The 13,185-nt window shown below is 37.1% G+C and overlaps 1 protein-coding gene across 1 annotated transcript; it reads right to left on the minus strand.

Annotated features, from left to right (window-relative positions):
- Positions 1 to 342: 342 nt before the first annotated feature.
- LOC113236507 lies at positions 343 to 12,241 on the minus strand. The gene is made up of 5 exons (XM_026472614.1): positions 12,145 to 12,241; positions 5,322 to 5,459; positions 5,099 to 5,182; positions 1,925 to 2,081; positions 343 to 687 (listed from the first exon to the last, which is right to left on the minus strand). Exons 1-5 carry the CDS (start codon positions 12,230 to 12,232, stop codon positions 561 to 563), a joined length of 594 nt encoding a protein of 197 aa, XP_026328399.1. The 5' UTR covers positions 12,233 to 12,241; the 3' UTR covers positions 343 to 560.
- Positions 12,242 to 13,185: the final 944 nt, after the last annotated feature.

A 13,185-nucleotide genomic window follows, 5' to 3' on the forward strand; every position in this document is an offset into this window, starting at 1 on the left:
TTTATTCTTATTACAGTTGACATTAAATTGACAACGATAACTAATTTTGTTTATTAAACTATTTTTGATGTATGAATACAATTGATTTGTTATAGTACAAGTGTTTTTCTTTCATCTACCATTTTCCTCGCTATAGTGAGGTGAAAAGTTGTGTGTTTTGCTCGGCAGCAAAGTTGTTTTGCGTCTCGTGCCTTGAAATCCTCGCTACGCTCAGAATTATATTTTTGAATCACGAGGGAAGCGAGTTCTCTCTCTGAGAATCTTCTCTCTCTTAGGGTCGTATTCTAAAACTCTATTCAATGCTCAAGTCAGGATTGCACTGGCAACACAAGCACTGGAAATACGACCCTAATGGCAGGGACTTGAGTGTGATATCGAGTGCTTTAAAACATACTCAAATCCTGACTTGAGCATTGAGTAGAGTTCTAGAATACGACCCTTAGACTTCTCTGTTTGATCAAGTTTCGATACAAGTATTCGCGTCAAAACACCAACTTTGCAGCCTTTTAATAACAAATAACTATTAATACTTTTAAAATTTAAATAATTGTAGTCTTCATTCAACTGCAGTTACTGACGCAACTGTCTTTGGATTCAGTGGTAACAGTGACGCTCGATGGCGGTGGAGTGTTCGGTATTTCCAGTCTTTTCGCCTTGTCGTCTTTCCTGTGTTGTTGATAGAACCATCTGGAAACAGCAAAGATTTTACCTCTCCTTTAGTGCTTTAGGTGTTCAACACTGCGACAAAATTGAAGGAAAGTTGCTTGGTACTAAAATCCTGAATGCAATATCTATGAGGCCGCAATTAAGACCTGTCTTTGGTCTTTATCTAGTGGAATTGTGGAATACCTATTGAAAGTAGTAATAATAATAATAAGATCGAATTTATAGGTTTTCGCGATTGTTACACATAAGAAATGAAACTATTTTTCCGTATTCAAATCGCGTATATTTGTTTTTTCAAACATACCAACGTTTCGGACGCTTTAGGGCGCGTGTACACGCTAAGAAAAGTCACCGGGTCTATGCAAAAATTCATGTCGTTTCTACACACGAACTGTGTACACTGTCTCGGTGCCGGACAAGAAAAGAATCTTATTTACCCCTGTCACGACGCGCTCTGCCGCTATTAGATGGGGCGGGGCGAGATGCATTGTCAGCGTGGACGAGTGTTGCTTACTAATCAACATTACAACAACATTTTTTTTATACTATCAAGTGACGGGACGAATAAATCGTGCGCCTGATGGTAAGCTACACGCCTGTCCACAACAGTTGCAGTGCCACTCAGAGCTTTAAATCGCAATATTATGAGAGGTACTGCCACTACGCCTGTCACCCTGAGACATAAATTGCCAATTCCCATGTGCCTGTAATTTCACCAATAAATCCGGAAAAATAGTTTCATTTCCTATAATAATAATAATGTTCAAGATAATCACTCCAATTATAACTATCTCAAAGTAGGGAATTTCCTGTACTACATGAGTATCAGACCAACGGAATTCACCCAGAGACGCTACTCAGAATACAAGATTAAAACCAAAGAAAAGGAAAAGGTCATTTCTCAATGGTCCAACCGGGAATCGAACCCAGGACCATCGAGGTAGTCACCGAGTAAATGGCGAGTTTACACTAGGTCGACAGGTAACGTTCGCTCAGCCAGTGAAAGGCGGCAACCTACTCAATGTAACCAATGAGTCGTTTATGACCGTAGTGTTTACTGCCGGAGTCGACTCGGTCGACTAGGTGTAATCATTGTCGGCGGCAAGTAACGGTCGACCAAACAAATTTCAATGTATTTGCGGACTCGATGAAAACAGCGAGTCGACAACGCCTCCTTCGGCAGGGCAAATAAACTGTTGAAGGCGGCATATCGACTCTATGTAAACACGCAATTAGGGTACGTCTATGTAGAATATACCCGAATATTCCAAGTGCAGGTATAGTGGCCAGTACAGTCAGCAAGAATGGTGCACCAGGCAGTACGTGCAGCATTTTGATGTACAATTTGGAGTACATAGGTACAAACACCAGGGGCATCACAGTTTCAGCCACACCAAACAAGGAGTACACTTTGCCTGCAAAAATAATCATTTGTACGTTGATCATGCTAAATCCATGCTGTTCGTCTCTTAAATATAAACACACCGGCACGCTTAACGGCACACTTGTGAAAACCTTAAAATAATGCAGTTTTTTTTTTCAGAAGTCTGGTCGGTTATTTCACTTTCTTAAGTCTAATTTTAAAATAATAAGTTGACTGTTATTTTTTTTCATTCATGTGTTATATAATTTCCTATTAATACTAAGTGTTCCATGGTTGATATCGCGTTCTTGTAAATTTCGTGAACTATAGTTTAACTTTATTCTTATTTATTAAATTTTCAATATTAAGCTGTTACCATTTTTATATTTTCTGCTGTTTCTTAAAGATGACAAAGGTCATAAAATCTTTAAAAAAATGCATTTACTATAATTTCGTAGTACTAAGTCGATTTTAAGAGATGTTGATTTAATTAGTACTTTATTTTTAATTCTTATTTATTTAAATATTAAACGTTACTATTTTATATTCTCGCTTTTATGTAGTTAAGCTAAATGTGCTCGTATGTGTATAGTATATGGTAAAGGAAGGCCTACTTAATTCTTATATGGGTTAGCCTAGTAAAGACTGTCATAAATGAAAAATATTTTTACAACTACGGTATTCAAATAAGGCAGAAAGCCGTTAAAACCAAAAACAAAACGTACAATGGGCAAAGAGAAAAATTCGTAAGGTGCGCTGACTCGTTCCGTAGCTCAATTAGGAGATCGATAGCCCTGGTATAGCGACGTCACGGGTTCGAATTCAGCCGAATCGAAGATTTATTTTCTTTGTGTCTGTACGATCTTTGTATCAATAATAATAAAAAAGTATTTACTAAGTAAGCTGTCCTCAAATATTAGTGTCATTGGGCAGGTCTATAATTATCTCTACTGAGGCTCATTATTCTTTATGTGACTGTAATACAAAGCGTAACAACCAAACTCTGCTGATAAACTTTTACGAAGTTTGGGATAACCTTATCTTTATTTGCTATGTTATTTGAAAAGATAAAAAATAGTATATTAGCTAAGTATAAATTAATAATAGGGTCTGCTGTTGATGTTTTGACTGACGTCACTGTTTACACTACATTGCCTATTTGGATGTGTAGTTTTGGTACCGAATGCTTATACTTTTTTCGAGCCTCACATACCGAATGTGGTGCGACCCACGCGGGGATCATCCAAGGACAGGATATGCTGTGTGCAGAGCACGCTAAAGCATCCTGATGTTATACGATCAATCATCAATGTTGCCAACTATGGTACCGGCACGTTTGCCCGCTCATCAAGTTTCGTATTAATTCATAACTACGTTGAAGGAGCTAATTGACGTGCATTGTTGTCAGTAGTGACGTGCAGTAAAATTTATGGATGTATAATTTTACGACACAACTCGGCATTTGTTTTTCGAAATTCGAAATTTTTCAAAATTAAATCTGATACGACCGTCACTTATAAGATCGCTGTCTAGCACAACTTCTACCTCCGGCAAACTCGCGTCAAAGCTCAATGCAAAACAAAGCAGTTTCGAATTGAGGATACAATAAGTAAACAAATCTTATTTTCGTTTTATTAAAACTTTATAATCAGCTACCTCTTGCAATACTAGTTATACATATAAAAACTTATAGATGCGACTGGCATTTGATTATATTTTTTTCAATAATGAATTGTCAAAACGGCCACCATGGCGTGCCGATACTGTAGACCATTATCGCTAGATAGAACATTTAAATGCATTAATTTGCAATCCATATGAAAACTCGACTATTACGATATTTATTATAAGGTTTATTTCATGGGCAAAAATGTTATGGTTGGAGCCTTAGAATAATAACGCATAGAATGATAGTTTCATATCAAACGAACTGTCATAAGTGAGGCAAAAATCAAATTCATGTAGGCTAGTTTTAGTAGCAGGTTAATTTTCGGTTTTAGTGAATATTTATATAAAAATACAAGTTGAAACGCGTTACTTCCTTGTGGAATGTGATGTTAGTATCTACTTTATGTTTGTCTGACGTATTTTTGCACTCATTTACCGCACATTTCATAATTTTTAAAAATTCTGGAGCTGTTCGCGGTGCAAGTTGACCTTGAGCACTGAAGGCCCGCCCCCTCGTGTAGGCCTTTTGGGAGCGCTTCAATTTGCCTCACTTAGCGTGTGCGGGCTAGGTTTCTAAGTGTTTTTATTCTAAGATTGTAGCATAAACAAAAAAAACAATACACCTGAAATAAGAAATCTACAATTCAGCAGCGCGTCAACAAAGTCAGCTAAGATAAAATTATATGATAGGTGAAATTTAAATGGGCGCCAAAAAAGTCGCAAATTTTTTTGTCGCTAAATAGAGATAAAATGTCGCATTTGATATCAAAATGTCGTTTAATCTAGTGACAAAGTCGCCAAATCAAAACGCTCTCAATCGTGTAAGTACATAATTGAAACAGAAACAACATGAATCATTTGAAGAGGCGTTAACATCTTACGACGCAGCTCTCATATAAAATTGACTAAACATACTGTGTGCAGAAAGGTTTTTAAAGCACTCCGATGGTATATGAACAATAATGTAATTACATCATTGCAACAAAAGACGGATTAGTTGCATGCGCACTTTCTCTCGGGATTGTACTTATACAATACGTAAAAATTAAATATTTAAAATTCTGTTCAGGCAATATGTCGAATGTCATTTTATTTTTAGTATAACACGTCTGGATGAATGAAAGTAATACAGGCTGAGGCAAAAAATACGCTCGAGTTTTGGAAAATAATTAAAAAGTACAGAACTTTTTTTTATTCAATTCCGTACATCGTACAGATTTTCCTCATGTTTCGAAAACGATTTCAGCAATAAGACGACTTTCAACAGCAATACACTGATGTAGTCGGTTTTTAAATCAAGACCGTAAGCTCTGTAGGTTTTTTTTTTTTTTTCAAATTGCTCCCTTAAACTCGGGCGTAATTTTTGTCCCACTCTGTATAATAATAAAAAAATAAAGTTACCAAGTTCCTGATACGACACCAGCTTAGATGCAATCGATCTCAACGCAATTGATGTCGTACCATTCAGAATTTCCACAAGAGGTGCTGAAACATTACATCGTTAAATTTTATATCATTTGGTCGTTCTTCTCAGGGAAGTCAGCACAGTGAACGAGCAGCAGCTTAAAAAATAAGCTTCTCCTTTATACACCATCTATAAAATACTACACAAATAAAGTCTTACCCATATAAACTTCAACGTCGGTCCTGGCAAAGGCCAGAACCAACGAGCCACAAATTCTGCTGGTCGTCGATATCATGCCAAGCACAGCGTCATCTGCTTTCAGTTTCTTACTGAACACGCTTATGCTGAAGATCGTTCCTGATTAAGAAGAAGTTTTTTTTTTAATCCAACTTTATATAAGTTTTAGAATACTAAATCGGAAAGTTAGATGACAGAAAATAGCAGGCAAGAATTAAATAACCAAATTGTCTACTTAAAATAATCTTTCTTTTCTATTTGCTTACACGCCTTTACAACCACAACACAATACAAGCAAAGTAGTTTAGCTGCAAATGCATTGTTGTAAAGATATGTTAGCAATACAATTTTTCCCGAAGCAGTGTCGGTCTCAGACCGGTCGTTTCTGACTGTTAACTGTAGTAACAATTTTGATATTTTATCTTTACTCTGAAAGTTAGGACGCCTTCAAATTAGACGTTTATAGAAAACTGCGGTCACAGTCGCGCTACTGTAGCATAAATTTGAGGAGCAGAGACTGTCGGACCTGGACGTGAAACGTGATGCTGTCAAGGTTAAAACACCTGCAGCCATCTTTTATTACTTTGTTGACGATGTCCTTACATGTCGCCACTGTTTGCGAACATTTACCAATACGAGTGGCTACTATAACCATTTAAGGGCACATGAAATAGCAAACAACCGTAGCTCTAATTCTAAACAATACCAGTCGCCGAAACCGGCTGGGACATACACACACACACTGGCATCTAATTTGAAAGCGCCCTTAATCTAACCACACCACGGACGCTCCATACAACGGTCGATAGTTAGTTACCTACTACTACTACTACTACTACTATTACTGCATATAGCGAGGCGCTATCTGCACACGTGCAAATGTGTGCGTGAAATGGCAGGGTTACCCATCACTATCTCGTACTATTACGTTACGTGATCAGAGCAACATAGCGAAAATTCTAACGAGAAACTGGTAGCTATAATTCTATTAATAGAATCCTAATAATTACACATGTTCATTAGGTATTTATATCGATATAATATTATATTTTTAATTCATTCAATAACTAGTGCAATATTGAAGATTTAATTAAAAAATATAATTAAAAACATTTCAAATGTTATATTTTGGACAGGTACTTTTAAATAACCAACGCGTTTGAAATTGCGTGTCTAAGTTTATCACTACCTAGTTAATAATTACGTTATATTCACTACGTAATATTTACCGGCAATACAAATTGAAAATCCGAGATGCCTTGTCAACAAGCTCACGAAGTTATGGAGTATCATTATATTGATATAATAAATCTGAATTATGTATTACTCTGCACTAAATAAACGAAGAAAACAATAACTGAATGAGTGTCTAAGCTTTTTTACTTGTTTTATTTTAATCTCTCGGGAAACGAAAGAAACTCCTCTCTTTATCCTGTTTAGATGACGATAAACAGCCGTACATAGCACAATTCACAACCATTATAAATAATAACGTAAAATGATGTTTTATATTAACGTACAACTTTAGTAATGAATAAATGAAAACTATAATCAAATAATCAAAGCCGTCTTAGCGCGAAAACGGTTCGCCGACAGCCTTATTGCCGTTGAGTCAATGTGACCGTCAATGTACTGGGTGTGGTGCAGTATATAAAGCTAGGAAGGGGCGGAGAGAGAACGTTACTTTTTTGTGCTCTGATCTAACTGTCAACTATCCTCTTACAGTCATATAAAATATTGTAAATTGTAGGGCGCTTCTTATTGTCACAAATTTTGACCAATAATATCGCACGACAAAACTAGACTAGACGAAAATCTCGCTTTTTCAAGTTTCCCGCCATGCTTCGCACGTGGAAAAGTTAATACATCTAATACACAAAGACCTGTGCCAGTTATCTTCTTAGTTTACGCTAGATGACACTAATGTCAATGCGTCCTTGGATAAAATACGCGTGAGTTACGGATAGTGCCTCAGCAACCTCAGATAAAGATGTTTGTATGACCTAGATTAGTTAGAGTTCGCACTTTATATATTAAATTGTATAATTGCAACTTACATTTATATTATACTTTAATTAGTTTGTAGGATTCATCCTAGTAATAATCAAGGACATCAGACTACAATAAACCAGCTTCCCTAAGATTGCCTATAACTATCCTTAAATCGCGCTGAGTAACCGCTATCGCTAAGCTTCGTTGGTGTCTGTCAATCATGTTGGTGTAGTTCCTGCGCAAGAGTGTCACTATAGTCAAAAAACTTACTAATGTCAGAAGAAGCAAACGGTAAACCGAATACATAAATGGAATAGTGATTCTAAACAGGATTTTTTTAAACTTTCAATATTTATTCTAGGAACATTTATTAGAGGATGGAAAATATTATTATAACTAATTTTCAAAAACTTTGATTGCAAGGAAAGTGTTTTTTTATTGATACGTGTGATATACATATTATAACTCGTTTCTATTCTACATGAAAGGTAAACAAACTGGTCATTGACCCGATCATACACAGTTTATTGATGGCAAATTTTACTGTCAATTACGAATGAATTAATTGATTGAATGACTCTTGTTTAATTGAATTATTTGGAATATACGGAGACGTACACACAGGTCAGTTGTTAGCGCTGTACTATTTCAGCTTTCTAATTTGTGATATCAGCGCAAACAAGAGTTGATATATAAAAGTGATATAAGGCCCATTTGCTTGATGAATTGCCAGGGATGGATGACCCTTGTTTCGTCTCTTTCTGTCGTTATTTCTGTTTATATACTCGATAGCTGCTGATTACTAAAACAGAATTTCGATACTGACTGGTGGTATTTTAATACACAGGATTAAAAGATTATTATTTTGTATTATGTAGGCAGCAAACAAGCATACGGCCCGCCTGATGGAAAGCGGTTACCGTCGCCTATGAACACCTGCAACACTAGTGGCGTCACAATCGCGTTGCAAACCCTTTAGGACCCTTCTCAAACCCCTTTTGTCGGAATCCATGCTGTATTCTTGCGGGAAAACTCCGACAACCTAATTACGTACGTGAGAAGAACCTCCTCTGAAACTGTACAGTACGAGATCGACTCGGTTCCAGCGTGTGAAAATGGACTCCCTACCGGTGGCGAGCGGTATCAATCAGGTCAAACAGTTGTTCAGAACGTTGGCCATTGTACAAGCGATAGAACAGGCATAGGGAGGCAAAGTCTCTCCTCCAAGACAGTGGTTCAATATCGTCTGTAAGCACAGGATAGTCAACAATTCTCATAGCACGTCTTTGAACCGCGTCAAAGGGCCCAAGCTGGTATCCAGAAGCTCCCGCCCAAAGATGGCTGCAGAATTCCATGTGGGGACGGACTTGTGACTTATAAAGTAGCAGTCTCTGCTCCGAAGTGAAATACCGCTTAGCCCTGTTGACTACGGAATCGAACATCACAAGAGATGTCGACACCAAGGATCCCAATACTGTCCGAGATATTTAATGGCTTGTTCTGTAACTGAAGGTCTGCAGCAAATGGAGTCTTTTTAACGGTGAACGCGCAAACCTGTGTCTTGGTGGGGTTAAATTGGACTAAGTTTAATCGTCCCCTATCAGAAACCCTCTTCAGGGTTTTTTCTGTTTGTGACACTAGTTGTTTACGGCTCTCCTCTACAAAAAACCAAGGGGACTTAGCATTGCCAGTGTAATAGGTGTCCAACGTGCTGTCATCCACGTAATAGTGAATGCCGTCAGTAGACAGCATATCATTGATGTGCAGCAAAAACAGCGTTGGGGACAGCACAGAACCTTGCGGGACGCCAGCGATAATGTCCAAACCGTCAGAGCAACTACCGTCGACGACGGCTCTTATGCTTCTGCTGGACAGAAAGCTATAAACCCATTTGCATAACCCCTCAGGTAGCCCGTATGATGGTAACTTCGAAAGAAGACTTTGGTGCCAGGCCCGGTCAAACGCCTTCGCCGTATCTAGGCTGTCAGCCAAAGCCTCACCTTGACTCTCATTGGCAGATGCCCATCGGTGAGTGAGATACACTAAAATTATAATCTTAATTAAATTTACTGAATGTCAGTACATTGCACCACCATGATATTCAATTATTTATTAGAATATTAGAATTTTTCTAAATGTTCGATCGTAGTTTAGTAATTATAATAAATTATAATCTGCGCGTGTTGTAGTGCATTCTGCACATTGGCCGTCGTCATGAACATAAGTGGGAGAACGTGAAACGTGAAGTTTACTGTTTAAAAGTTAAAATCAGTTAAAGACAATAAATTATGTAAGTTAAAGGCTATTCGTCCTCTCGTTTGATGATAGTTATATTGTTACGAGCACACTACAACTAAATAATTAATATTTTTTTACGTTAAGTAACGACATACACGCTGTGACTACAAATCCTCCTTGAAATCCTTACACTTTAGATAGTTTGACTGTGATTGAGACTTTCCATTTACTAATATATATTTTAATTGAAGTAACCGAATTATTTTTTTCGTATCTATGCAGCCATTGACTATTCAAATTTCTACTCTTCGTCGCCTTACTTTCTAAAACTCGTATCTTAAAGCACAAAGTTACTGAAATACAAAAAATGGATTGTATATTATAAATTTTGCAGACCGATTTCATATCACATTTTCTGCATATTCACACACTGGCTTTTATCTAAACTTAAAGTATTAGAACATCCTTGATTAGTAATTTGATATAAATAGAAAGTTATGCCATATCCTAAGTAATCACTCTTTATAAGATACGAGTTTGAGAAAGTACGGCGTCGATTTGTCAAATAATCCCACTTTTGGAATAAAATTTTTCAAATATGATTTCAAAATGTTATTCGAATGAATATTGATGGAACAAGTTACAAGATGTCAAGTTGAAACCCTGAAAATACACTTGAAAGTGTCAGTTGACAGTAACTTAGACTACTTACTACTTAGACAGTAAAGTAGACTTGTAAGTTCTTATGTTTTCGTCATTGTAAAATACAAGAAATTAAACTATTTTTGCGGAATTAAAATTCTTAAGCAATCATTGGTTTGGTTAAAACGAAACGGACTTATTTACCTTTAATCTAAAATAGATTAAAAGAACTTATTTTAAGATATCAAACGCCGGGATGAAGAAGTCGTGCGCCTATCCACAACAGTTGCAGTGCCATTCAGAGCTTTAAATCGCAAATATCTTATGGGCACTGCCACTGCGCCCGTCATCTTGAGACATAAGTTGACAAGTCCCATGTACCGTAATTTCACCAGCACCTTTACCCTTCTAATCCGGAACACAGTAATGGTGACATTACTGCTTGGCGGCAGAAATAGATAAGGTGGCAGTACTTCCCTGGACGAACTCTTTCAAAAGGAGTGCTACTAAAACAAACTGTAGGTATGACGTGGTCCATTGCGGCGTCATTACTGTTAATTCGTGATAAAAGAGCTGTTATATATACATAGACAAATTTACAGAGAAAATATTTAATTGACAAGCATTGACTTCCAATAATATATGACGCCGGGTCCGCGCTAAAAAGTGTCCGAACTTATAGGGCGTTAAAATCGTATACAGAGCGTCATTCACGCTTTAGTCTTCGTTTGTTCGACTGACAGCGAAGCAAGCAAAATTAGACAGTACTGCGATGACATTACAATTTAAATTCAACGTTTTAGCTTTTTCATATTCCTTTACATGTCACTACGTTTAAATAGGTTGACTTAGGACATTTTTTTCGTGGGTTTTGTATTAGACCCGTCGTCCATTTATTTGTAAGTCAATGTTAACAAGGTTTACTTTGAAATCACACTTTCTATATAGATATTATTTAAATTAGTAATCCCCCTTTCACACGGCATTGTACTGCACGTTGTTTTGCAGTATAAATCTTACAGAATAAACAGTGGCGCATACATTAGATATATTTAGAACCGTCAACACGGTTTCTCCTGCAAAAAAACGCACACAGCTACGTCTATCGAATACGCAACGGACTTGTCATGCAAATCGAATGATTTTTAATGCCAAGTTCACGTTTCTATCACTTACGTTTTTCGCTTGCTTGCGTGACTCGCTTCGCGCATACGCAAAGGTCTGTCGCGTACGCGCAGATAGGACTGTTCACGAGTTGCTCGTTTGCGCCGGTCGCTTGCGGCCAATCACAGAGCAGCAGCCGGGTCGAATGCCAACAACCCAAACAAAGGCAAGACGCCTCGCATGCGCGCAAGTCTCTCCGCAAAGCGGAAGGCAGATTTCTACACCGTATACCGTACCCAACGCAAGCAAGCGAAAAACGCAGGTCAAAGTCTCGTCAACCTGGCGTAACGTATTCGGTGTGCAGTAGCGCATAGTATTAATGCATTTCTTTCAAACGGCGCGAAGTCATACATTTTTTATCGAATAATCAATCTTTTGAAGTATCTTTTGGAAGGAGGGCAGGCATAATTTTATTAATACAAAATGACCAGTGAATCTTCTGTGGACAACGATTTATTCCGTTCATTCCGCCGACAAAACTATGTAATTGTATAAACCCAATACCTTTTGTTCCTCCGGCGACAAAGCCGTTGGCGTTTTCTATGCCAATATATAAGTGCAACAAAGCGTTAATCCATCACAGACGCATGAAACTATACAGTGTGAACACCCCGCTGTCTATCCGTTTATAATCGAATACGGTAAAAAACGTGCAGAACAATGCCATTTAAACCGAGGCTAAATTTAATTCTACTGTTATTTTCGTATATTTCAAAACAAGCATTGCGTGTGAACTCATTATCACACGGCACACACATATAGAACTCACCTATAGAATGTGCAATAAGACTGTAAGTAGAATAGATGCTGTATTTAACTTCATCCCAGTTAAATCGGTATCTAGCGAAGATGTACATGATGCTGAGCTCTCCTAGAAGTAAAATAAATTTCCATTTAACAGAATTTAAAAGACACAATTTATAACCTCAGTACAGATTACAAAAAAACCGACCTCAAAACAATACCTTCCACGTAAGTTGTGGTAAGTCAAAATATATTTTTTTTTGTTTTTTTTTTATTTAGATTTATACTTTTGTAGATGTATTATAGTTTCCACGTTTTGAAAGTAAACATAACACTAAGCGATTTCTTTTCTTTTCAATGTGAAACCTATAATATGCATAAAAAAGTATTTATTTGACTTAAAAAGCAAAATATGGTATTTTGACAGACAACAACTTATGGGGGAGCAGTGACTTACAATTATATGGACGTCGGGTCCGCGCTAAAAAGTGTCCGCACATGTAAGGCGCTAAAATCGTATACAGAGCGCGACACTCCGCTTTAGTCTTCATTTGTACGACTGACAGCGCGATACTGCGATGACATTACAATTTAAATTTCGAATAGGTTGACTTGGGACATTTTTTTCGTGGTTTTTGTATTAGACCCGTCGTCCATTTATTTGTAAGTCAATGCCAATACCATAACAAAATATTGACACATAATATGTCAAAGTCATTCTTGTTGTAATTTATTTAGCCAATTAGAATTATGATTTTGAATATTAGGGGTTAAAGTATGAAATTGCCGTTTTATTGCAATAGGTTCTTTGAATTTTCATAGAATCTTCATGGTTTGAGGTTTTCGAATGAAACTTTTTTCAAATGGTTTCTGTGATTTTTTTTTTTTAAATTTGAAACATTTGAATATCGACTTTCAATTGTTTTTGTTATTCAATTTAGACAAGAAAGATGGATACTGCGAAAATTCGAGTGATTTTTGAATACGAGTTCCGACGCGGAACTAACGCGGCAGAAACAGCCCGCAATATCAATGCTACGTTTGGAGAGGGGTCTACTAATGAACG

Source organism: Hyposmocoma kahamanoa, unplaced genomic scaffold (assembly GCF_003589595.1).
Source record: "Hyposmocoma kahamanoa isolate Upper Pololo Valley unplaced genomic scaffold, ASM358959v1 92, whole genome shotgun sequence".
Taxonomy (NCBI): domain Eukaryota; kingdom Metazoa; phylum Arthropoda; class Insecta; order Lepidoptera; family Cosmopterigidae; genus Hyposmocoma; species Hyposmocoma kahamanoa.

Excerpts from the sequence above, each read along its gene's own strand:
- LOC113236507 (XM_026472614.1), bottom strand. The coding sequence starts at position 12,232 with ATGTACATCTTCGCTAGATACCGATTTAACTGGGATGAAGTTAAATAC. Across the intron at positions 5,460-12,144 it reads TCTTATTGCACATTCTATAG|GAACGATCTTCAGCATAAGC; the intron begins GTGAGTTCTATA and ends CTTCTTAATCAG. Across the intron at positions 2,082-5,098 it reads GGTGTCGTATCAGGAACTTG|GCAAAGTGTACTCCTTGTTT; the intron begins GTAACTTTATTT and ends TTATTTTTGCAG.